Source organism: Oncorhynchus mykiss, chromosome 22 (genome assembly GCF_013265735.2).
Source record: "Oncorhynchus mykiss isolate Arlee chromosome 22, USDA_OmykA_1.1, whole genome shotgun sequence".
In the NCBI taxonomy this organism is placed as follows: Eukaryota; Metazoa; Chordata; class Actinopteri; order Salmoniformes; family Salmonidae; genus Oncorhynchus; species Oncorhynchus mykiss.
This window is the reverse complement of record NC_048586.1, coordinates 845,326-871,714: the sequence shown is the minus strand read 5'-3', so window position 1 is coordinate 871,714 and position 26,389 is coordinate 845,326. Positions and strand designations below refer to the sequence as shown.

At 41.1% G+C, this 26,389-nt stretch overlaps 2 protein-coding genes across 4 annotated transcripts in view; both read left to right on the top strand.

Annotated features, from left to right (window-relative positions):
- Positions 1-229: 229 nt before the first annotated feature.
- uchl3 (ubiquitin carboxyl-terminal esterase L3 (ubiquitin thiolesterase)) lies at positions 230-13,476 on the top strand. Its single transcript, XM_021578613.2, has 9 exons — positions 230-387; positions 561-572; positions 3,465-3,593; positions 4,026-4,182; positions 5,101-5,186; positions 5,406-5,453; positions 5,676-5,751; positions 6,334-6,392; positions 12,381-13,476. Exons 1-9 carry the CDS (start codon positions 346-348, stop codon positions 12,462-12,464), a joined length of 693 nt encoding a protein of 230 aa, XP_021434288.1. The 5' UTR covers positions 230-345; the 3' UTR covers positions 12,465-13,476.
- Positions 13,477-18,456: 4,980 nt separating this feature from the next.
- Positions 18,457-26,389, top strand: part of LOC110501241 (LIM domain only protein 7) — a 138,203-nt gene continuing 130,270 nt past the window's right edge. For 2 of the 3 annotated variants that reach the window (XM_036959619.1, XM_036959616.1), the window contains exon 1: positions 18,466-18,747. The gene's annotated coding sequence lies outside the window, so the exon portion shown is untranslated. Of the gene's footprint in view, positions 18,748-26,389 lie in introns of all 3 variants that reach the window. The other variant, XM_036959617.1, reaches the window with a different exon arrangement.

The window sequence follows — 26,389 nt, the reverse complement described above, 5'->3', positions numbered from 1 at the left end:
GCAGTATCAGAGGAAAGGGAGAGGCTGATATCTAGTAGGAGGGAGAAGGTGAACCAGGAAATTAGTTCAAAGAGAATATTGAGTAGAACATCATTAGATATAGTCTGAAATATGTTTTTTTTTTAAAGAGCAACGGGGCTGGCAGGTAGGATTTAGTTTCTCCTCTTCTCTGGCCCACACTCCAGTGTAGTAGGTGGCGGTAAAGCACCATTACCGTCGGATGCCAACAGCGAATAAATTCCACCGAAGAAGAGGAAAGGCGCACCTTCTGTTTCGCCGAAAAAGAAGTTGGAGCTGTTTCACTTTACTGAAGATTTTAGCTAGCTAACAATAATATCATTCGAAATGGACGGCCAGCGCTGGTTGCCACTGGAAGCCAACCCAGATGTTAGTATACATACTTTGTATTTATCCAATTTTGCTAAACATGTCATCACAACTAGCTAGCTGCCTCATTCATTCAATCTCACATGAGTTGGCTAGCTAGCTAATTTATTCTAGCTAGCCATTGCTGGCTGGTTTGTCAAAGCTAACGGCTTACTTTTTGTTCTTTCTTTTAGGTGATGAACCAAGTGAGTAAGTCGTATCATCTTGCTAAACCCATCATGGAGGTGTCAAGTGTTGCTGTTAAGGATATCGGAATCTCACTCCATGCTAAATAATAGCTAGATGGCTAACAACACAGTATCCAGCTTGGAGGATATTTAATAGCTAGCTAACTGTGGCTTGTTATCAAAAGCGGAGGTGCTGTTCAGTTTAACTATCGACCCTCTAAAAATAGCATATCCAACACGTTATACTTGTATCAGCTGATATTTAACCCCTAATAATAGCAGCTAAATAGACAGCATTGACATTCATATCAGAGACAGTTGCTCTTTGTTTTACAGAAACGGGATTTTGATGGTGAATATGTAACTAGCTAACTAGCAAGTTCTTGGAGCCAATAATCACTGCAGTAAACATGCACATGATGCTCCATATAGAAATAGAGAACAGAAGTCAATCTGAATCCAAAGTTGGTCGAATCAAATGTGATTATTTTATCTGATTTAAATGACCAATGCTTAGGCTTCTGGTATTTGAATAAACCCTCCTTGCAGCTGCCCATGTCCCTTAAAGTTGATGATGTGGTTGCTACTGACAAGAAGCACATGACTGAGCTCTTTAATCACCACTTCAATTAGTCAGGATTCCTATTTGACTCAGCCATTGCCCGTTCAACATTTCCTCATCTCCCACCCCTTCTAATGTGACTGTCCCAGATGCTTCTCCCTCTTTTCCCCCTGCCCCGCCACAAAGTTTCTCCCTGCAGGCAGTCACTGAGTGCTAAAGGAGGAGCTCCTTAAACTTGACCCCAAAAAACATTTTTAGATCCTTTCTTCTTTAAGGTTGCAGCCCCTATCATCACCAAGCTTATCTCTGACCTTTTAACCTCTCTCCCCTCTATGGGGAGGTTCCCATTGCTTGGAAGGCAGCCACAGTGTTATAGACCAATTTCTATTTTTCCCTGTTTATCAAAAGTGTTGGAAAAACATGTCAATAATCAACTGACTTTCTTAATGTCTATAGTATTCTCTCTGGTATGCAATCTGGTTTCCCACTCAGGTTATGAATATGTCACTGGAACCTTAAACCTAAATGATGCTACCATTGCCCTTCATTCTAAGCAATGTTGTGCTGCTATTTTTATTGACTTGGCCAAAGCTTTTGATACGGTAGACCATTCTGTTCTTGTTGCCCGGCTAAGGAGTATTGGTGTCTGAGGGGTCTTTGGCCTGGTTTGCTAACTACCTCTCTCAAAGAGTGCAGTGTATAAAGTCAAAACACCTGCTGTCTCAGCCACTGCCTGTCACCAAGGGAGCACCCCAAGGCTAGGAAGCTCTCTCATCCATTTATATGCAGATGATATACTCAGCTGGTCCCTCCCCGGATTTTGTGTTAAACGCTCTACAACGAAGCTTTCTTAGTGTCCAACAAGCTTTCTCTGCCCTTAACCTTGTTCTGAACACCTCCAAAACAAAGGTCATGTGGTTTGGTAAGAAGAACGCCCCTCTCCCCACAGGTGTGATTACTACCTCTGAGGGTTTAGAGCTTGAGGTAGTCACCTCATACAAGTACTTGGGAGTATGGCTAGACGGTACACAGTCCTTCTCTCAGCACATATCAAAGCTGCAGGCGAAAGTTAAATCTAGACTTGGTTTCCTCTATCGTAAATAGCTCCTCTTTCACCCTAGCTGCCAAACTAACCCTAATTCAGATGACCATCCCACCCATGCTAGATTACAGAGACTTAATTTATAAATTGGCTGGTAAGGATGCTCTCGAGCGACTAATGTTCTTTACCATTCGGCCATCAGATTTGCCACCAATGCACTTTATAGGACACATCACTGCACTCTTCTGTAAGCTGGTCATCTCTGAATACCCATCACGAGACCGACTGGTTGATGCTTATTTATAAAACACTCTTAGACCTCACTCCCCCCTATCTAAGATATTTACTGCAGCCCTCATCCTCCACATACAACACCCGTTCTGCCAGTCACATTCTGTTAAAGGTTCCCAAAGCACACACATCCCTGGGTCGCTCGTCTTCTCAGTTTTCTGCAGCTAGCGCCTGGAACGAGCTTCAAACTGGACAGTTTTATCCCAATCTCTTCATTCAAAGACTCAATCATGGACAATACTGACAATTGTGGCTGTTTCACGTGATGCATTGTTGTCTCTACCTTCTTGCCCTTTGTGCTGTTGTCTGTGGCCAGTAATGTTTGTAGCCTGTTTTATGCTGCTGCCATGTTGTGCTGCTGCCATGTTGTGCTGCTGCCATGTTGTCATGTTGTGTTGCTACCATGCTGTGTTGTCGTCGTAGGTCTCTCTTTATGTAGTGTTGTCGTGATGTGTTTTGTCCTATATTTTTATTTAATTTATTTTTATCCCAGCCCCATCCCTGCAGGAGGCCTTTTGGTAGGCCGTCATTGTAAATAAGAATTTGTTCTTAACTGACTTGCCTGGTTAAATAATAAATACATTTGGTGTGCTTTGCTGAAAGGATAGTGTGGCAGCTACAATAATGCTTTGTATTTATTATTTAACCTTTATTAAACTAGGCAAGTCAGTTAAGAACAAATTCTTATTTAGAACAAAGGCCTACCCCGGCAGAACCCTAACCCCGTCGACGCTGGGCTTATTGTGCTCCACCCTATAGGACTCCCAATAATGGCCGGTTGTGATACTGCCTGGAATCGAACCAGGGTCTGTAGTGATGCCTCTAGCACTTAGATGCAGTGCCTTAGACCGCTGTTCCAGTCGGGAGCCCAAATGATAACCTGCTGATTTACTCATGTTCATATCCTAATTTTATATTTTAGCAAGTTAAAACACTCCTGAGCTTTACCCTGTCCATTGCTTTCCTATTTTCTATTTTCATGCATGATGATTTAACTCCAATATTTTTCCCCAAGTTTCTGCGACAGTTGGGTTTGCTGCCGACCTGGCAGTTTGGCGACGTGTATGGGATGGACCCAGAGCTTTTGAGCATGGTGCCCAGGCCTGTGTGTGCTGTCCTGCTGCTCTTCCCTGTCACAGAGAAGGTAGGTCTGCTCCAGCTTCTCCAACCTAATGTGTGTTTGTTTGACTTAGGCTATTTAGTTAAAAGGAGTCACAGCTGGTGCCGTCTTCTATGCTATGCCAAAAAATATACTCTATTGTCTTGATTGGTCGACCTGTGTTTTCAGCAAGTGTGAAATGTTCTTTTACACTTAAATGATTAGACAGTCAAATATAGACAGTCAAATATAGACAGTCAAATATACTGGTAACCGCATGTAGAGTTGTGGTTTTTGCCGGTGTTCACCACAGGTGCATTCTGCAATAATTTTGTATTTTATAAATGTATTTATTAACATTCTAGAATTGTTAAAATATACATTCAGCCCCAGTAACTACAGTAGAATGTAATCAATAGAACACATAAGTTAGGAAAACAACATGACACACTTTCCCTCTCCTCTCCCATTTTGCAGTATGAGTCTTTCAGGCTAGAGGAGGAGGCCAAGATCAAGGCCCAGGGCCAGGATGTCTCCCCAGATGTCTACTTCATGAAGCAGACAATCGGCAACGCCTGTGGAACAATAGGCTTAATTCACGCTGTAGCCAACAACCAGGAGCATCTGGAATTTGGTACGTGGCTGTCACACCCTGGATGAAGTTTCCCCTACGTACAGATCTAGGATCAGCTTTCCTCCCCCAATCCCAATGAAAAACCCTACATCACCGATCACAGGGCGGTGACTGTCCTTATTGAGATGGCATGCTCACAGTTTGACAATGTCAAACTTCTGTAGTCCATTATGGCTTTGATAAATTGAAAAAATGAGGATGTGAAAAATGTAATTGCGTTTTCGTTCAGGAAAAGTATTCCACTAATTTAATTGTAGAAATTATTTTCCTGTAGTGGCAAGATTAATTTAGTCAATAAATGATTTGCTATCCCTTTTCCTTTCTGTGCCACCAAATGTTTGCATATAGGCCACTGGTAATGTTACCAGAGCCATGTTCAGTTGCAAAACATTCTCGAACATTGCAGATAGAAAATCCATGAATAGAGCCGGCGTTATTCCTTATTCAACACGTCCTGCTGAATGCGCCCCAGGTTGTTAGCTATAGCTAGCTAATGAGGTAACAGAGTCGCCTGTGCCGTGTGTATAATCTGAGCCTGAGCGGTGCCTGTCTGCCCACACACATTGCTTGCTCACCAGTTGATGTAGTCTTTGTGTGGCGCGTCCTTCCTACTGCTGAACAGAACTGCTGCCAATATTAATTGTGCTTGTCAAGGAAAAGCTCTTAATCTCTCCCGAAACTCTTGTCCAGTCCAGTTAGTAGTCAGATTTTATTCACAGCGATCATTTTGTCTCTTCTCATTTTAGTCAACTGAAATGAAAATTAATTTTCTTTTAGTCAGTTATTAGTCTCGTCAAATGCCACTGAAAAGCAACTGTTTGGCGAATATTTTAGTCACTATTTCTGTTGACGAAATGAACACTGCTCAGTGATATAACTTTCTGTATGTTTCATGCTTATGTCTACTTGTCCTCCCAGAGACTGACTCTCCACTGAAGATGTTCCTGGTTCAGTCCACTAAACTGAGCCCAGAGAACAAGGCCACCTTCCTGGAGAAAGATGAGGTATTTCCATCAATCTTCACCATACAAAGATGATCATTTATCAGATTAGCACTAGTGGGTCAAGACTATTGTTTAGAAACATTTTAGTGCTTAGCAGTTAACAGGGTGTGCCTATAATAAGTGGTGGCCACGATGACAGTGTACTGAGTGGATGGTGTCATTCTAGCCATGGGGAAATTACGTGATTGAAATTGAAGTGGATGATTTCTTCCTTTACAGAGCATCCGTGTTACACATGAATCTAGTGCACAGGAAGGACAAACCGAGGTGAGTATTCATTTGAAGGGTTTTCTTTTCTAAAACAACTTCATTTGAGTTCATTTTGAACATGGTTAAAGACAGTCAATAAGTAACTACAGGGAGAACTTTTTGAAAGAGAGTGAAATGGGGAGCTACTGCCTAAACTTGTCCTTTGTAAACTCTTGTTTTTGTTTTCTATTTTGCCATACTGAACATGACCCAGTTGTGCTTTTATCTTTTGTTTTATAGGCACCAAGCCTGGATGAAAAAGTGGACTTGCACTTCATTGCCTTTGTGAATGTTGGGGGACATTTATATGAACTGGGTAAGTGAAACACCCCTTTCCACTTGAAATGTTTTGTTGTAGACCTCTCAATAGTAGGAATAAGATACACAGAAATGGGTTTGGTAACACTTCTTATGAATAACCTCTTCAAAATGCCTTGTAAGCCCATTTTATAATGTGTTTGTAGCGGACGTGAGGGTTAATTTCCCCAAGGGATCATTTTCTTTTGGTCTAATGGTCAAGACATTGGTTTCTCCTGTGGGAGACCAGGGTTCAGATCCCGCCTGTGATAATGGCGCCCAACGTGGGGTGGCGTCTGGTGAAGAGGCTCATGGTCTTGTGATGAGGTAGCCCAGCCTGTCTCTTCAAAATCAGTCAGCCTCAGCCCAAGGGGGAATTTCCTTCAGATCCCGTCCGTGACATGTTCATGAGCCCCATAAGTTATTGAAAACATGCTTATAATGCATTATTAAGAGGGTATTCTTAGGAAGGGTTACCATGAGTTTTCTATGCATGTGATCCACATTACAATGGGATTGTTCTGAGACTTGCCCAGTCATTGCAGTGTGATATTGATCTTGTGCAGTAGCATTTGTTTCTCATCTTGTGTTTTCTCTCAAGATGGCCGCAAGCCTTTCCCCATTGCCCATGGGAAAACATCAGAAGTCCGCTTTCTTGAGGTAAACGACTAATCAATGCATCTCATTGTAAAGACTCGACGCAATGATGGTTTGGTAGAGGCAACCACGGCCTTGGTTGAATAAGTGGCGACTATTCAGAAAGAGTTTCCGTGTTGATTACTGATATTTCCATATTCAGTAGGTGTACCTTACCTGCATTATAATCATGGGTGGAATTGGAAAGGGAAATCACTCTGGGAACTTACTTACCTAATCCACAAGAGTGCACCACTGTATCCGCTCTGCAGCCCTCTGGGAATCGGCAGGAATTCAGATCCAAACACATATTTACATTTTGAAGTTACTTTCACTTTGGGAACTCAGTTCCCATAATACAACTGGGCGTAGTGTGGATATTGAGAACAGTCTAAAGCAGAAGCATAACATGTCATTACACTTCCAAGTCAGAGTGGACGGCAAGTAGGCCTACAGTAGGAATATCAATGACAATAGTCAACTCACTTCGATTGCAGCATTTGGAGTTGCATTGAAAAGAGATTTGCTGTGACTTTGTTGGGCAGTGTAAACATTAACAAAGGTCTGGGGCTTGTTCAGAAGGTTAATTGATTATTTTCAGATTTAAAGCCTTGGATTTTATAACATTTTTATATCTTTTGATTTGCTTCTAGTATTTTATCGCCACACTTCGGGAATTTTCATCGAATTTGCTGTAGGCAGCTGTCCTGCATGTTGACTTTCATACGCTTCAAGTGACATTGCTATGGAATTGCAAAACTCTTCCATTTCGCTTAACAAAAATCAAGCCATGAAGTGTGAGTTGTGCAAAATGTTGATTGTCGTTAAGGAGGAAGAATGTGCCCAGGTCGTTGTCTGTTGATGTGCAACAAAAATGTTGAGCTGAAGGATGGGATCATCGCACTTCAAACTGAGATGGCACAACTAGAGTTCGACCAATTATGATTTTTCAACGGCGATACGGATTATTGGAGGACCAAAAAAAGCCGATACCGATTAATCGGCCGATTTTATTTATTTGTAATAATGACAATTACAACAATACTGAATGAACACTTATTTTAACTTAATATAATACATCAATAATAATACATTTAGCCTCAAATAAATAATGAAACGTGTTCAATTTGGTTTAAATAATACAAAAACAAAGTGTTGGAAAAGAAAGTAAAAGTGCAATATGTGCCATGTAAGAAAGCTAACGTTTAAGTTCCTTGCTCAGAACATATGAAAGCTGGTGGTTCCTTTGAACGAGTCTTCAATATTCCCAGGTAAGAAGTTTTAGGTTGTAGTTATTATAGGTCTATTTCTCTCTATACCATTTGTATTTCATATACCTTTGACTATTGGATGTTCTTATAGGCACTTTAGTATTGCCAGTGTAACAGTACAGCTTCCGTCCCTCTCCTCGCTCCTCCCTTGGCTCGAACCAGCAACACATCGACAACAGCCACTTTCGAAGCAGTGTTACCCATGCAGAGCAAGGGGAACAACCACTCCAAGTCTCAGAGCGAGTGACGTTTGAAACGCTATTAGCGCGCACTCCGCTAACTAGCTAGCCATTTCACATCGGTTACACCAGCCTAATCTCGGGAGTTGATAGGCTTGAAGTCATAAACAGCTGCTGGCAAACGCACAAAAGTGCTGTTTGAATGAATGCCTATGAGCCTGCTGTTGCCTACCATCGCTTAGTCATACTGCTCTTTCAAATCATAGATTTAATTATAACATAATAACACACACAAATACGAGCCTTAGGTCATTAATATGGTCGAATCCGGAAACTATCATCTCGAAAACCAAATGTTTATTCTTTCAGTGAAATATGGAACCGTTCTGTATTTTATCTAAGGGGTGGCATCCATTAGTCTAAATATTCCTGTTACATTGCACAACCTTCAATGTTATGTCATAATTACGTAAAATTCTGGCAAATTAGGCTGCCCAAACTGTTGCATATACACTGACTCTGCGTGCAATGAACGCAAGAGAAGTGTCACAATTTCACCTGGTTAATATTGCCTGCTAACCTGGATTTCTTTTAGCAAAATATGCAGGTTTAGAAATATATACTTCTGTGTATTGATTTTAAGAAAGGCATTGATGTTTATGGTTAGGTAAACATTGGAGCAATGATACGCATCGATTATATTTAATGCAGGACACGCTAGATGAACTATCATCAACCATGTGTAGTTAACTAGTGATTATGATTGATTGTTTTCTATAAGATAAGTTTAATGCTAGTTAGCAACTTACCTTGGCTTACTGCATTCGCGTAACAGGCAATTCTCCTCGTGGAGTGCAATGAGAGGCAGGTGGTTAGAGCATTGGACTAGTTAGCTGTAAGGTTGCAAGATTGAATCACCCGAGCTGACAAGGTAAAAATCTGTCGTTCTGCCCCTGAACGAGGCAGTTAACCCACCGTTCCTAGGCCGTCATTGAAAATAAGAATGTGTTCTTAACTGACTTGCCTAGTTAAATAAAGATTAAATAAAGGTGTAAAAAATGTAAACAAATCGGTGTCCAAAAATACCGATATCCGATTGTTATGAAATCGGCCCTAATTAATCGGCCACTCTAAGCACAACTGAAAAGTAGACAGAATTTTCGCAGAGAGGATGCGGCCTACAAAAATACGCTCTCTTGCGTTGGGTCTGCCAATGAGACCGACTAGGTTGAGGTTGATTTCCCAAGTTTATAGTAACTCAACAGCATTTCAACCACCTCTACCCCGATGCCATCTCCACAGTGCATGACTGCCGCCGGTTAAGGTAAAAGCCAAGGTACAGGCAGAAGAACGAGCTGTTCCTGAGCAATACATTTCAGCCACATACAGAGCTGGAATCTCCACTCCCATAGCAGGATTCGCATGAAGGTGTCTTGTGCGCAGGCAGCGATCCCAGCATACCAGGGACGTGTGAGTAACGAGCGATCCACGGCTTCCAGTCTGAGATGAGTTAAGGCACCCCTCAACTCCAAATTCCAGCAATGTTCTTAACGGGGGAGCAGCAGGAGCTTTGTCTGCGCCAGTTTGGCGGAATCGTCCTCCATCTAGCATCATTGCTGGGATCTCCATGGTTCATCATGTTGTCATCCCAGATGCAAGGACTCTTTGTTATCCGGATGTATTAACTGTTCCCAACCAACTCCCGGACGCAAAACCAGTTGTGGTTCATATCGGGAAAGCACAAATCCAATGTCGAATGAGAACCATCCAGGATTTGGGGAAATGACCCATAATCTCTGTGCGTCTGAACAGTGAGAAAGGAAGCTGTATGTCTTGATCTATTGACATTCCATTTGTGGATGACTGGGACCTCTTTTTGGAATAGACCAGAGCTTTTCAGTTATGATGGGATTCATCCTAATGAAAAAGAAAAATTATCCAGACTGCTGTCCACCAAATTGTTAATTATCCTTTTATTTAACGAGGCAAGTCATTTAAGAACAAATTCTTATTTTCAATGACGGCCTAGGAACAGTGCCTGTTCAGGGGCAGAACGACAGATTTGTACCTTGTCAGCTCGGGGGTTTGAATTTACAACCTTCCGGTTACTAGTCCAACGCTCTAACCACTAGGCTACCCTGCCGGGTAGGGAGTATAGGGATACTTCAAACATGAACAATTCCCCACATTTCTTTAAAGACAAAACATCAACAAATAATAAAAAGTCCAACAAGGATTATTCAAGTCCCCCATTATAAATGGGTCATGTTTTTTATTATTCAAGCTGCCACTTTCCATTACTGAGTGCCTTTAGGAGCACGAGCGGATGCTCCTTTTTTAGTCAGACAGTCAGCAAGCTGTTTCTTTGAATCCGCTGGATTCTCTGAGCCCGAATAAATTGATGCTGCTAATCTCAAGACCAAATCATGTCTCTGTGACAACTTGGTTTACTTCACTGCATCAACTAGGGAGTAGTTGTCAGTGACACACTACAGGTAGAATGTGCCGTTTTGCTTCACCAGTGTTAAGCTCTGAGAACAGTTGCCAGAAAGATGTCATTATCAATTCCATCTGCAAGAGCAAGGGTTTCTCCAGCAAGTGTGTTCCGCACAATCCTTCTGATCCTTTTTGACTGCAAACAGAGATTGGTGAGAATCTTCCTTCCTAACCCATTAACACGATGTACCTCAATCTGTAAGGTTTCCTAGGGAAGCATCACTGAGACAACTAGTTTCAGAGAGCCCCCTTTTTCCCACATGCTGAAACTTGTCGTCTGTTCTGATTTCAGTTTACGAACAACTTTGTTTGCCTCATGCATGGTTTGTACAGTGGTGCCTTTAGTGTTGGATGCCAAGTTGCAGCCATCAGACATTACATCAGGTCTACTCTGTGCTATCTTTTACAGCCTTACATGCTGACCAGATCGGGGGGTACCTGCTTATACCACACCACTCCTCATTGGTTATACCCACGTGGGTGATTGAAAGACAAAATGCTTTGCCGGTCGTCGTGGTAATACTATGAAATTGTAGATGCCGATCACCATATAAGTTCAAAGATGAAAAAACCTGGAAGGAGGAAAGATGACTAGAAACTATTTGGTTGTTCGTTTTATATGTGGATTAATTGTTGGAGTAGATGACCTTGTGCATTTCAGGTAAAATAACAACTTAATGTTTATATTCCAGGACAAATTAGCTAGCAACAGCAAGCTAGCTAAATATGACAAATTAGCTAGCAAGTGCAAGCTAACTAGCTAAATTGCCATACATGTTTAATGCTTTTCGACCTGTTCCCAAATTAATGTAATTGGTTCAGAGTTTGTTTTGATATTTTTTACCTGCGTGTCGTGATCGCGTTTGGTGTGGGGGACAGATCCTGTAGAGGTTAAAACACCTGTCGGGGTAGAGCACATCACTTCTAAAATTAGATCATACGAATTAACACATACTGTGCTGACTGAACACAAAACTAAATTAATCTATTTTCCAACATTGTTATGTAGGCTACATATGATAATAGATACGATTATTAAACCTACATATTAACAAACACACTTAACATGATCATCAAAATGTAGTGTGCTAAAAGCACAGCACTTATTCATTAATTAATGAATGGCTGTGCGAAGTTGCTGTGTATTGGCGGGAACTGGAACACACTGTCGTACACCTCGATCCAGAGCATCCCAAACATGCTCAATGGGTGACATGTCTGGTCAGTATGCAGGCCATGGAAGACCTGGGACATTTTCAGCTTCTAGGAATTGTGTACTGATCCTTGCTACATGGGGCTGTGGGTTATCGTGCTGAAACATGAGGTGATGGCGGCGGATGAATGGCACGACAATGGGCCTCAGGATCTCGTCATGGTATCTCTGTGCATTCAAATTGCCATTGATAAAATGCAATTGTGTTCGTTGTCTATAGCTTACGGCTGCCCATACCATAACCACACCACCACCATGGGGCACTCTGTTCACAACGTTGACATCTGCAAACTGCTCGCCCACACAACGACCATCTGCCCGGTACAGTTGAAACCGGGATTAATCTGTGAAGAGCACATGTCAACATGTTTGAGGTGTTGGCAGCTCCTTAAGCTATTCTCGTTGAGCAGTGGCGATTGTAATCTTTATCCAACGCAGTTGTAATCAACTGGGAAACCAAAATGTTCCCAAACTGCAGATTTAAACAATGATTGAGAATCTTCCTGGTTAAATCGACCCTACCACTCACCATCGTACAGAATTAGTTCCCGGCTGCGACTCACAAAAGGACAGTTGGACAATTAAGATTAGAATTTTGATGACTGTGCGTATAAGCTCTAGTTAACAGAATAGCATGAAAAAATAAATAGTAATGAGCTCATATTTACTCGAGGCATACATGACAGCGTAGGAATAGCCTATAGTGTTTTGAATTTTTATGTATTCATTCAGTTTCACAGTACGGACCAAACAGAGGTGCCTGTACTCAACACCCCTAGTTTGCGCTAATAGTTAGGACCCTGGTTATAATCGTATAATGTATCAAGGTGTATTTGTTTTGTCTGTGTTGCAGGATGCAACAGAGGTGTGTAAGACATTCATGGCTCGGGACCCCCAGGAGCTTCGCTTCACAGTGGTGGCCCTGTCCAAGGCATGAACACGGCACTCACCGAACAAGAGAAGAAAATACGACTGCCAATCATTCTCAAGTGCTGAATTTTGTTAGCTCATTAGCATTTTTACTGAATAGGTTAGCATGTGGTATGATGACAAAAGGTTAACTGTAAAAATATATATAATTAAAGTAAGCTAAGCTTGCGAGGAATCAGTAGCCTGATTCTAAAAACGATTCGATTGTCAGATTAAAAGTTGTCATGCAACTGAAAGTTATTGAAGTGTGTGCCATCACTACTTCCCCATTGCCCCTTAGTACTTTGAATGATTTAGGCTGAAGTTGCTCCGAGACACTGTCCTTGGGTCAGTTTTGCAACCCAACTAATGGGTAAAGTGATCCTAAATCTGTACCTAGGGAAACCTTCACCCACCCCAGATCACTTACAACGCTGCAGTATTACTGTAGTGGTAATTGAGCTTTCAGTTGGACTATGCACTGGACAATTGCTCTGATTTCCAAACTCGTGTAACCTTTCAAAGATGATACTGATAGCTGTGGTAAGGTGTATGCAAAAACTCAATTCTAACAGGATTTTTTTTGTGTTCCTCTGCAGAAATGAGAAATACAGAAAAGCGTCCGTTTCATTGGCTTGCAATGTATTGAACAACGTATTTAAAGACCCAATGTAGATTTTTTTTTTTTCTCTATTAAACCATTTCTCTAACAATTAAGTACCATACTTAATTTTCAATTAAAATTATAAAAAAGAAACACGAAATTGCTTCTTAGCAATTCGGTATTTTCAAAAAGCTCTTACACCTAACAGGTAATTATCATTTTCACAATTTCACAGTACTATTCCAACCTCATTGTGTGGAAATGTATATAAAACAGGAAAATCAGTTGTGACTGCAATGGGCCTTTAAGTATGTTTTGATTATTGATTGACATGGGGAGTGGTAAAAATGTGATATAGCTACTACCACCACCTACCACTGACATGGTGCCTACCTTTTGTAAAAACTGGCAAATTAAAATACCAAAATGGTTGAAATCTTACTTTGTGATTTCACTCGCACACACCCTATCTATCATGTAACCAAATGACTAAAGAGTACATATTTTACCTTGTTTTTCATAATACAAACAAGAAAATATGACTACATATTTAATATAATGAAAACAACAAACCTCTTCTTACTTAGTCACTTGGCTACATGCAATATAATATACATTTTCATAACTGCCTTGTTAGAATGTCATGTTACTTATTTTTTGGGGAGGGTTACAGGTACGATATTTGATATTCCGTTATATTTGACACGTACCTGTGGGCTGCCACTCAGAAGAAAAAAAAAAAACAAGGTAAATAGCTACTAAGTTTTGGTAATCTTTTTAAGTTTAGGTAATAATTCTGTGTATATAGTGCATTTGGAAAGTGTTCAGACCTCTTGCATTTTTACACATTTTATGTTAGAGCTTTATTCTAGAATTGATCATTTTTTTCCTTAATTAATCTACCCGTAATACCCAATAATGACAAAAAACAGGTTTTAATTTTTTTTTTGTGATTTTTCTAAAACTGAAATATCACATTTACGTAAGTATTCAGATTCTTCACTTAGCTTGGGACACTTGTATTTGGGGAGTTTCTCTGCAGATTCTCTCAAGCTCTGTCAGTTTGGTTGGGGATGGTCGCTGCACAGATATTTTTAGGTCTCCAGAGATGTTCAGATGCTCTCCTGCGTTGTCTTGGCTGTGTGCTTAGGGTCGTTGTCCTGTTGGAAGGTGAAACTTTGTCCCAGTCTGAGGTCCTGAGCACTCTGGAGCAGGTTTTCATCAAGGATCTGTCTGTAGTTTGCTCCGTTTATTTTTCCCTCGATCCTGACTAGTCTCTCAGTCCCTAGCCGTTGACAAACATACCCACAGCATGATGCTGTCACCACCATGCTTCACTGTAGGGATAGTGCCAGGTTTCCTCCAGACCTGACTCTTGGCATTCAGGCCAAATAATTCAATATTGGTTTCATCAGACCAGAGAATCTTGTTTCTCACAGCCAGAGTCCTTTAGGTGCCTTTTGGCAAACTCCAAGTGGGCTGTCATGTGCCTTTTACTAAGGAGTGGCTTCCGTCTGGCCACTCTACCATCAAGGCCTGATTGGTGGAGTGCTGCAGAGATGGTTGTCTTTCTGGAAGGTTCTCCCTTGGTCACCTCCCTGACCAAAGTCCTCCTCCCCCAATTACTCAGTTTGGCCGAGCGGGCAACTATAGGAAGAGTCTTGGGGGTTCCAAACTTCTTCCACTTAAGAAGGATGGAGGCCATTGTGTTCTTGGGGACCTTCAATGCTGTAGACATTTTTTGGTACCCTTCCCCAGATTTGTGCCTCAACACAATCCTGTCTCGGAGCTCTGCGGACAATTCCTTCAACCTCATGGCTTGGTTTTTTTCCCTGACATGCACCGTCAACTGTGGGACCGTATATAGACCGGTGTGTTTCTTTCCAAATCATGTCGAATCAATTGAATTTACCACAGGTGGACTCCCAAGTTGTAAAAACATCTCAAGGATGATCAATTGAAACAGGATGCACCTGAGCTCAATTTCGAGTCTCCTAGCAAAGGGTCTGAATACTTATGTAAATAAGGTATTTTTTTTTATTTGTAATACGTTTGCAAAAATGTCTAAACCTGTTTTCGCTCTGTCATTATGGGGTATTGTGTGTAGATTGAGGGAAAACATTTTTTAAATACATTTTAGAATAAAGCTGTAACGTAACAAAATATGGGAAAAGGGAAGAGGTCTGAATCATTTCTGAATGCACTGTACAGGAAAATAAAAGGAAACCCAAACTTCCCATCCCATTCCCCCAACCCCTCCCAGCCAACATCTCCAACCCCACCCACCCATCCCATTCCCCACCCAGCCAACATCCCCAACCCCACCCATCCCATTCCTCAACCCCACCCATCCCAACCCCACCCAGCCAATGTCCCCAACCCCACCCAGCCAACATCCCCAACCCCACCCAGCCAACGTCCCCAGCCCCACCCGTCCCATTCCCCCAACCCCACCCAGCCAACGTCCCCCAGCCCCACCCATCCCAAATTCTTATTTACAATGACGGTCTACCAAAAGGTCTCCTGCAGGGACGGGGGATAAAATAAAAATTAAGACGAGAGACAACACTAAATAAAGAGAGACCTAAGACTAACATAGCATGTTAGCAACACCACATGACAACAACATGGTAGCAGCACAAAACATTTTACAAACATTGGGCACAGAAAACAGCACGAAGGTAGAGACAACAATACATCACGCAAAGCAACCACAACTGCCAGAGTGTCCATGATTAAGTCTTTGAATGAAGAGCTGGACATAAAACTGTCTAGTTTGAGTGTTTTTTGCAGCTCGTTCCAGTCGAAGTTACAGTGAATTGAAAAGAGGAGCAACCCAGGGCTGTTGTGTGGTTTTGGGGACCTTTAACAAAATGTAACTGGCAGAACGGGTGGAGGATGAGGGCTGAGAGAACTGCTCCTGAAAGTAACTAACTTTGGCCTTTCGGATAGCCTGAGTACACTTATTTCTCATTTGCCTGAACAAGAGCCAGTCAGCCTGAGTATGTGTGCCAAACCTTTGGCCAAATGAATTTCTTGCGGGGGTGTAACTGCCAGATCACGGTCGAACCAGGGGCTGAACCTGTTTTTTAATTCTCATTGTTAACAATATCACTGAAAGTATCAAGCGTCTTTGACAGTGGGGATCTGATTTTATACCAGTTTACAGAGGCCATGAAGAAAGGCTTGCTCATTAAAGTTTTTTAGTCAGCGTCTATGACAAATCAGGACAGGTGGTTTCACTGAGCAGCCATTACAAACACAGACTGTGAAGCAGTGATCACTAAGGTCATTACAGAAACACCAGACTGACACCTATCAGGATTATTTGTAAGGATAACAGAGTTTTATTACTAAGTGAAAGTGATTTAAAAAATATAGATATTTAGATAAAAATATATTTAAAAAAATTATGAAAACAATTAGAATTTAAACATAAATGATTTTGAAAGCATTCAGTTGATATTTACATCCAATCTTAAAGTTTATTTGGTCAAACAACATATTTTCACTCTCAGTCCTTGTCCTTTCTCTTGTGATGACCCCCCCCCCCACACACGTTCAAGTAATCTTTTCTCTCCACTGAGTACTGACATGGAGGCGGGTTAGCGGGAATGGGCGTGTCCATGGAGTCACAACCTTGGAGTGGCAAGAAACAGTGAATCCAAAACCACCCCATCCCCCCTACCAACTCACTCAGAAGGCACTCTGTGTCACATGTTGCTGACGATGTTGCTGGGCGGATTGCCCATCTGGCAATTCTCACAAATGCCATCTTTTATAAGGGTGGGCAGGTCGAAATTGACAAAAATATAAGTGCCTTCAGAAAGTAATTCTCAACCCTTGACTTTTTCCACATTTGGTTGTGTTACAGCATGAATTTAAAATGGATGACATTGAGATGTTTTGTCACTGGCCTACACACAATACCCCATAATTTCAAATTGGAATTGATGTTTTTCAAAATGTTTACTAATTAATAAAAAATGAAAGGTGAAATGTTGAGTCAAAATCAAATCACATTTTATTGGTCACATACACATATTTATCAAATGTTATTGCGGGTGTAGTGAAATGCTTGTGTTCCTAGCTCCAACAGTACAGTTAATATTTAACAATTCACAACAATGCACACAAATCTAAAAGTAAAAGAACGGAATTAAGAAATATATAAATATTAGGACGAGCAATGAGTGGCATTGACAAAAATACAGTAGAATACACTATGAAATGAGTAAAGCCCATATGCCACTGGTTGAGAGAAAATGTAATTGTTTTGTGGCAGAACTATATGAAGTTGAATGTGTTGTTGTCTTGGTCAGTTTAGCTCAGAAAATGCCACCTTCTTCAATCCATAGGCAGATGCAGATATAGCCCTCTGCAGGCCTGGACATTTTTTTCTCTCGCAAAAGTAGTGCACTGGGCTTTTACTATTCCTTTATTAGTGGAACAATACAGCAGTCTGTGGCACAGGGAGAAATGTTTTTATCCCAAATGTGCAGCACCGCCACCCACCAATTATATATTCCCATGGCTAAGCCAATCCCACTTTTACATCGGCACATAGAGTATTTTATTTCTATAAGCCAACATGTAATTCATATGTGTTGCAGTGAATGGAATGGGTGGAGTAAGGACTCACCAGTACTCTGTATTAAACTTGTTGTCCACCACAATTAGACCAATTTACGTTTTGTAGACTCTAGTGAGTTATTCCAATTACATAGGGTATATATGTATTTTATCAAAAGTGTATTCATTTACATAAAGCCTACAACAATATATTTCAACATAACAGCATTGATGTGAACTTTAAAAAAAAATGCTGGTATAAATACAATATTTAAAATAAAAGTATGTCAAATAATCGTTTATTTTTTTGTGGTTGCGATGATGTGAAAACCATTGTAGTGTACTAGTGTAGGTGCAAAAAAAAAATCGATATTCCCAAAGTTTAGCATGTCTTTATAGTCTTTTTTTTATTTTTATCTCAAATCTGCGACAGTACTGCCAGCAATACATCCTTATCCCGCATTAATTATAGAACGTTGATATTTCAAGAATACCGTAAGGAGTCTCTTTGACAAATTACAGTCTCTTTGACAAAGGAGTGGAATGTTGTAGTTGAACAGAGACAGCAATCAGGCCAGAAGGTCAAATGTGCTCTCAAAGTTCTAATTCAAGACTGATAGTTCAATTTAGCTGACAGTCTCGTTCCTACATCTGAGGAGGAACGACTATTATCCAGAAAAGCACCTCCAGTAAAGTATGGTGAGAGGCTAAAGTAATCACCTGTTCCGCCAGGTGGCGTGATAGATCCACGAGAAAAGTGCACGTCAAAGGTGGTGCTGTTGCTTCGGAGTGGAGGAAGAGAAACATCCTGACTCTCAAGCGGCAGTTTCGGTCGGATGGTACATTTCAATACCTTCAGATAGCCCTCTTTATCGGAAGTAGGCATCCATTGTGTTAGTAGGACCAAACAATCTAGGGAATAATCTGGCGGGTGTGTAGTCGAGACCGAACAGGTAGGTAAAAATAAACTTTGGGCGCGTTCGTTAATTCACTTTGGCTATCTATTCCGGGTGCGCCAGAGCGCAGAATAATGCATTTGCCGGTAAACGTCTGAAAATGTAACTGTCGCCAGCAGGACAGTTACATTCACCAACGCTCTGGATAACATGAAAACAGCCTAACCAGCTCTGCTTGGGTGAGTAAAATGGTCAGAGTGAGCTGTTCTCATTTGTATCGGGGAGTAACTTGCCAGTTAGTTTGGGTGCTTGACTGCGGGTGGGAGGTCAGAGCGTTCGGATCAATCCTACTCCTCGGACAGAGCGTCTGGACCCCTACGAACGCCCAGAGCGCACTCTGGTACCCCAGAGTGGATTTACCAACACACCCGTTGTTGTGTTCTCCCAGGGTAGTATCAATAGCAAGATGAACAATGTCAAGTTTGACTAACCTAAATGTTACATGTGTTGATTTGTGGTGTGCCACAAATCGTGGAGTTGAGGTAAACCTAACGTTACTTGGCAATGGTGTAGAGCAGATGGAGAAAAGATGCTCAACTGTTGTGCAAAGGGACGCTTGTTTGTACATATCCAAAGGATACATTTATTTTGACTGGTTTAAATCATGTCAATAGGCTACAGTACAGTATGAATAATATTTGTATTGTAATTTTATCTTTTCCGTTGCACTTGTTAACTTGGCAGCCCACTGGGCCACAACAGTTCAATGTGTAGTTTTGATTTACATTTGGTTGAGTTGTCAACTAAGGTGAAATCAACAAAACATTTTACCATGTTATTTGATTTAGGTAAAAAGTCAGGTGAAAAGAATATTACTATTTTCAAATCCAATCAGTTCTCCCACTTGATTCAACATCATCACATTGCATGTTTTGGTTGAAATGTGAAAACAATGTTGAATTAATTAGTTGTTGCCCAGTTGGATAATAGCCTAAAAAAAATGTTTTTTTAGGCTATTTCTTTGTTGTACAAACTAGAGGACATCTAGCTGTCACATGACATTATTGATTTAATAGATCAGATCTTAGTCGTGATCTTGGAACTGTTCGATGGAGTGGCGAGACGAATCGTCCATCAGCTGCGATGCTGCCTTCTTGGAGGCACAGATATGGGTGGAGGTAAGAAGAACCACAAAAAAATATTTAACTGTAAACTTTGTAGCCTTACCTCTGTGTAGTTATATTGAAAATCCACTGCACCAATTCACAGTTTCCCAAACTTGATCCTGGGTCCCCCCTTTGGGTGCAAGTTTTTTTTATTTTTTTGACCTAGCACTACACAGCTGATTCAAATAATCAAAGCTTGATGACGAGTTGGTTATTTGAATCAGCTGTGAAGTGCTAGGACAAAAAGCATGAGGCCCCGGGACCACGTTTGGGAAATCCTACACTAATGGGTCCCAAAAAGGTATGTGTGTGTAAAAGGTAGGCCTAGTTTAGACTTCATTGTGGGCAGAGTTATCCAACTGAGAGCCTTCCGGATTCACTTCTGCCAAATTCCCCAAATTATGAAATGTGTACACAGTAGCCTACCCATACTTGCATTTACACAGGCAGCCCAATTTTGATATTTTTCCACTAATTGGTCTTTGACCAATCAGATCAGCTATTTTGCCAATAATTGGGCTAAAGATCAGTATGGGGCTGCCTGTGTAAACGCAGCCATAGAGGCTGTGTCTACACTTGACACTTACATGCCAATTCTGCTAACAGAATAAGATCGCATTGAAAAGACCGGTCTAGATGTGCAAAAGTCGCATTGTGATCGGATTGTGTTCAAATCTGGCTGACCACTTGGAAGAGTGTGCGAATTTCTCCTCAGGCTGAAAGAAATCAGGCTATCGAAAGCGCATCATTTGGCGAAGTCATCAGCACTCCACCCACAAGTCTGCAGAAAATGTGTCGGAGCGAGAGGCACCTTTTTTCATTAAACGTTCCTAGTGTGTGAGGAATGAGTTTGCTGGCTTCATAAATGCTAGCCAGCTAGCTTATTAGAACAAATATTTTTTTTTGGGGGGGGGGGGGGGGGGGCTAGAGTTAAGTGAACCAGTTTGCAAAGCTTGCAGGCTAGTTACAGAGTTTAGTTGGCTAGTTAGCTACAGTAGTTGGCTACTGCCATCAAGTTGTTGTTGTGTCATATTTGGCCTGTTCCACCGTTTGCAGAATACTTACAGGCATTTGATTATTGTGCGGGAAAAGGGAATATGGATACAATGTGGGCAAGGTAGACACATTTAAATGTAGGAGTAGACGCATGACGTGTGCAGAATTTCACGATCACAACTCATTGATCAGAATCAAAAGCTGCGTAAACTGTCAAGTGTAGACACGGCCAGAGACTCATTAGCCTAGAGCGGTGGTTCTCAACTGGTTTTGCCTGGGGACCCAAAATTGACCTGGACAATTGAGTCAGGACCCAATATTATGGACTGTTGATGATTACATTTTGTGATGTTGTATTGCAGCTGCCTGTTTGGGCAGGCTGCAATAGACTGTCTCAATGGGCTACCATTATAGTATTACACTGCCATATTAACTGAGAACATGTATTATAAATTCAAGAGAATAAGCCATTTTAATTAGGAGACCAGTTCAGGAGTGGGGTGTAATAAATTATCAGACTCAGAACATGACATTAAAACCTGTCCAATAATGTTAATGAACAGAAACACACACCAGTCCAATAATGTTAATGAACAATAACACACACCAGTCCAATAATGTTAATGAACAATAACACACACCAGTCCAATAATGTTAATGAACAATAACACACACCAGTCCAATAATGTTAATGAACAGTAACACACACCAGTCCAATAATGTTAATGAACAATAACACACACCAGTCCAATAATGTTAATGAACAATAACACACACCAGTCCAATAATGTTAATGAACAATAACACACACCAGTCCAATAATGTTAATGAACAGTAACACACACCAGTCCAATAATGTTAACAGTAACACACACCAGTCCAATAATGTTAATGAACAGTAACACACACCAGTCCAATAATGTTAATGAACAGTAACACACACCAGTCCAATAATTTTAATGAACAGTAACACACACCAGTCCAATAATGTTAATGAACACCTGGATTCAGTCTTATGTAGCAAAATATGAAACAGTGTGTTTTACATTATATAAAGTAGAGACTCCGAGCTACAAAATGGTATACCATACACTGCATTTGAGGAACAATGGGAAAGTATTTCTGCTTTGAAAGTTGATCACCTTTGAATGTTTTGCTATCTATTGAAGAGCTCTTCTTTGTTGACACCCATTCAGCATCTTTCACACCCTCACCTTAAGCTTTAGCCACACCATCTCGTTTCGCTCTCGAAGCGCACACTTGACGCTCTGGCCGATTTGATTTGTTTACATCGGGTTTACATCGGGTTTACATGAAAACAGCCTAACCAGCTCTGCTGGCAACAATTTCATTACGCTTTTTTTCAGACGTTTACAGACACCAGCCTTATTCAACGGGTGTTGTACACATGTCACGTAACATTAGCTAGTGAAACAACAAACAGTGCCAACAATGCCACAGTGCTGGGAGCTAACCAACCAGGTTTAATGTTAGCTAGCTAACATTAGGCTCTAACTAGAACGCCATACGGCTCTGGGAAACGAATAATAAAGTCAGCTAGGGAGCCAGCCAGCTAATGCTAGGTAGCTAACAGTAAACTTTAGCTTAAGACATATAACTTGCTAGCTAGGTACATTGTTTAAGTTCACACACGTCACATAATGTTAGCTAATGAGCCAGCAGCTGTTAGCTAGTTAAACAACCATGAACAGTGCCACCAATGCCACAGTGCTAACCAACTATGTTCAATGTTAGCTAGCTAACATTAGGCTCTAACTAGAACAGCAAATGGCTCTGGGAACTGAATAATATCAGCTAGGGAGCTAGCTAGATAACAGTACACTTTAGCTTGAAAAGGTGTAATATCTGAATGTCGCTAGCTATCTTACCTGTATACATCATCGTGCATGGACACATCTGCCTGTCAGGAATGCCATACCACGGTTGCCCTTAGTTTGAAGATGTAATCCGGAGACAGGGGTTTCCTCCATCACTTTCTGAAGGATAAAGTTTTGAAATCAGTGGAATTAGAGTATGATAGCTAAAGAGGAGAGCCACACTTATGCAGCTCCACTACACAATACATTTTTAAAAAGCCGCGTTCGACAGGATTACCAACACAAACTGACAAGCTTCTATAGCAGACCAATCCGAACTCCTCTCGGCATATCCAGCCAACTCATTATCTCAGCCAATCATGCCTAGTGGGAAGGTTGCTCACTTTTTCTGGGACTTAAACAACAAGGCTCATAATTTAACAATTTTATTTGTATTTACAGATGGCATACAAGTTTGTTATTAAGGCACATGAAAGTTTACATGTTCCAGAAGATATTTCTGGCAAAATACGCATTTTGATCAAAAATGTTTTACATTCAAATGGCTCTCCTGTGAAGTCGTGACTTGCGACATACGCCTAGTTCCCTGAATCAGGTCACATATACACTCTGTGTGTGCAATCCATTAAGTGCCATCCATGCTTAGTTTAATGTGTGTAGATTGGAACCCTTTCACTGACGTCATGTATCGGTTCATCATTACTGTCAAGCTAATCAAGGTGGTCCTTTTTGTACGAAGAGGATGATTCAATGTTCTCTTCTGTCTCTTCTCTGTGTACACTTTCTTTTCATGTGTGTATGTGTGTGCAAATCCTGCCTAGAGATGCTCACTCCATCACCTTGAATATTTTCAGGGATCTGCAGGTTCCAAGTACAAGCGATGATCAAAAACAAGAGTTTAAGATTGGCGCTAAACTCGGTCTACCATAGACTGGTAAGATTGTCGCTGATGCTTTTTGTCCGTGCTGCTGTGCAGTTTGTTGCCATTTTGATGCTTGATTTTGTCATCCAAAAAGTTGTGTTTTACAGACTAGAGTCTGTTTTGCTTAATTTATATTTTTGTATTGGATGTATCTACCGACGGCCTGTATATGTCCGGAAAAATACATCAGTTATTTTTACATTTCTTGCTCTGGCTGGAAATTGCTGTCTTCGAACATGGATTGAGTTGCTATGTCTCTTCTTATGGAGGCTTCCCCATTCAGAGGAAAAAGTGAGTGTTTCATGCTCTGCAGGTAATCTGCGATCTGTAATCTCTCATTATTACAAACATAAATTATAGGAATTTTAATGATCAACAATTCTTGTCTGATCTGGGATTGTGTGGATGGAGGGGTTGTAACATCTCTGATTCTGATCAGGCCCTAAATTGTTCTATTTCTTTGTTCAACTCTATTGCAGATAAGCATGCACCGTTCAAGAAACCAAGGGTAAAGTTTAGAGCTAATCTCAATCTGAGAAACTTCAGAAGATAAATGTAGCATGAGCTAAAGCTAGACTGAAAGCTTGTGGTTTAACGCTTGCTGCCATTGGACTCTGGAGCAGTGGAAACGCGTTCTCTGGAATGATGAATCACGTTTCACCATCTGGCAGTCTGACGTACGAATCTGAGTTTGGCGGATGCCAGGAGAATGCTACCTGCCCCAATGCATAGTGCAAACTGTTGGCTGGAGGAGGAATAATGGTCTGGGGCTGTTTTTCTTGGTTCGGGCTAGGCCCCTTAGTTCCAGTGAACTGAGATGTTTGACGAGCAGGTGTCCACATACTTTTGGTAATGTAGTGGACTGGGTGAGTAAGAGGCCGACGTGAGTATGGTCTTTAATTAGGTCAACACTCTCAACGGTTAACACTCACTCTGGAAGGTATTCCATGGCACGTTCCCAGAGCATGCACAGATCAACTGGCAGGCATATTCACTGTAATTTTCCATATCCCAGTCTAATCCCCACATGTTTTAAAATGACTACCATCATTCCTGTTCCCAAGAACGTTAAGGCTTCCTGCCACAACGACTACCACCTTGTAGCACTTGCATTTGCAATCCTGAGGTGAGGTGCTTTGAAAGGCTAGTTATGGCATACATCAACTCCATCATCCCAGACTCATTCCAATTTGCCTACAGCCCCAACAGATTCGTAGACGACGCAATCTCAATTGCGCTCCACGCTGTCCTCACCCACCTAGATAAGAGGAATACTTATGTGAAAATGCTGTTCATTGACTAGGCGGAGGTGTTGCTAAAATTTACGATAGCAAATTTCAATTTACATAAAGAAAATGACTGTTTTTGTCATGATTTTCATGAAATCTATGCGGCCTACTCAATCACTTTTTATAGCTACTGTTTACTTGACACATTGATGAAAATAATCATGGCCTCTAAACCTTCAAGCTGCATACTGGACCCTATTCCAACTAAACTACTGAAAGAGCTGCTTCCTCTGCTTGGCCCTCCTACAGTTGAAGTCGGAAGTTTACATACACTTAGGTTGGAGTCATTAAAACATGTTTTTCAACCACTCCACAAATTTCAACCACTCCACAAACTTCTTTGGGACTGGGGGGCAGTATTGAGTAGCTTGGATGAATAAGGTGCCCAATAAGGTGCTACTCAGGCCCAGTTGCTAATATATGCATATTATTAGTAGATTTGGATAGAAAACACTCTGACGTTTCTAAAACTGTTTGAATTATGTCTGTGAGTATAACAGAACTCATATGGCAGGCAAAAACCTGAGAAATATCCAACCAGGAAGTGGTTGGATTTGCCTATCGAATATACAGTGTCTATGGGGTCATATTGCAATTCCTAAGGCTTCCACTAGATGTCAACAGTATTTAGAACCTTGTTTGATGCTTCTACTGTGAAGTTGGGTGGAATGGGAGCTGAATGAGTCAGAAGTCTGCCAGAGTGCCATGAGCTGACCACGCGCGTTCACATGACACATTTCTCTAGACAAAGCAATTCTCCGGTTAAAACATTATTGAAGATTTATGATAACAACATCCTAAAGATTGCTTCTATACATTGTTTGACATGTTTCTACAGACTGTAACGGAACTTTTTGACTTTTCGTCTGCTCGAAAATGTGGATTACTGGGCTAAATGCGCAAACAAAAAGGAGGTATTTGGACATAAATGATGGACTTTATCGAACAAATCAAACATTTTTTTGTGGAACTGGGATTCCTGGGAGTGCATTCTGATAAAGATCATCAAAGGTAAGTGAATATTTATAATGCTATTTCTGACTTCTGTTGACTCCACAACATAGCGGATATCTGTATGGCTTGTTTTGTTGTCTGAGCGCTGTACTCAGATTATTGCATGGTGTGCTTTTTCCGTAAAGCTTTTTGAAATCTGACACAGTCGTTGCATTAAGGAGAAGTGGATCTAAAATTCCATGCATAACACTTGTATCTTTTAGCAATGTTTATTATGAGTATTTCTGTAAATTGATGTGGCTCTCTGCAAAAAAATCACTGGATGTTTTGGAACTACTGAACGTAAAGCACCAATGTAAAATGAGATTTTTTGATATAAATATGAACTTTATTGAACAAAACATACATGTATTGTGTAACATGAAGTCCTATGAGTGTCATGGGACACATGACAAGGACAAGGGACATCTGAACAAGCACAAGCTCTTCCTAAACTCAGTTGTACTGAGTCTGCACAACACTGCCAGGACCTAGGCCTGGGCGGCAGGGTAGCCTAGTGGTTAGAGCGTTGGACTAGTAACCGGAAGGTTGCAAGTTCAAACCCCCGAGCTGACAATCTGTCGTTCTGCCCCTGAACAGAACCCACAATTCCTAGGCCGTCATTGAAAATAAGAATTTGTTCTTAACCGACTTGCCGTAATTAACTGACTTGTTAA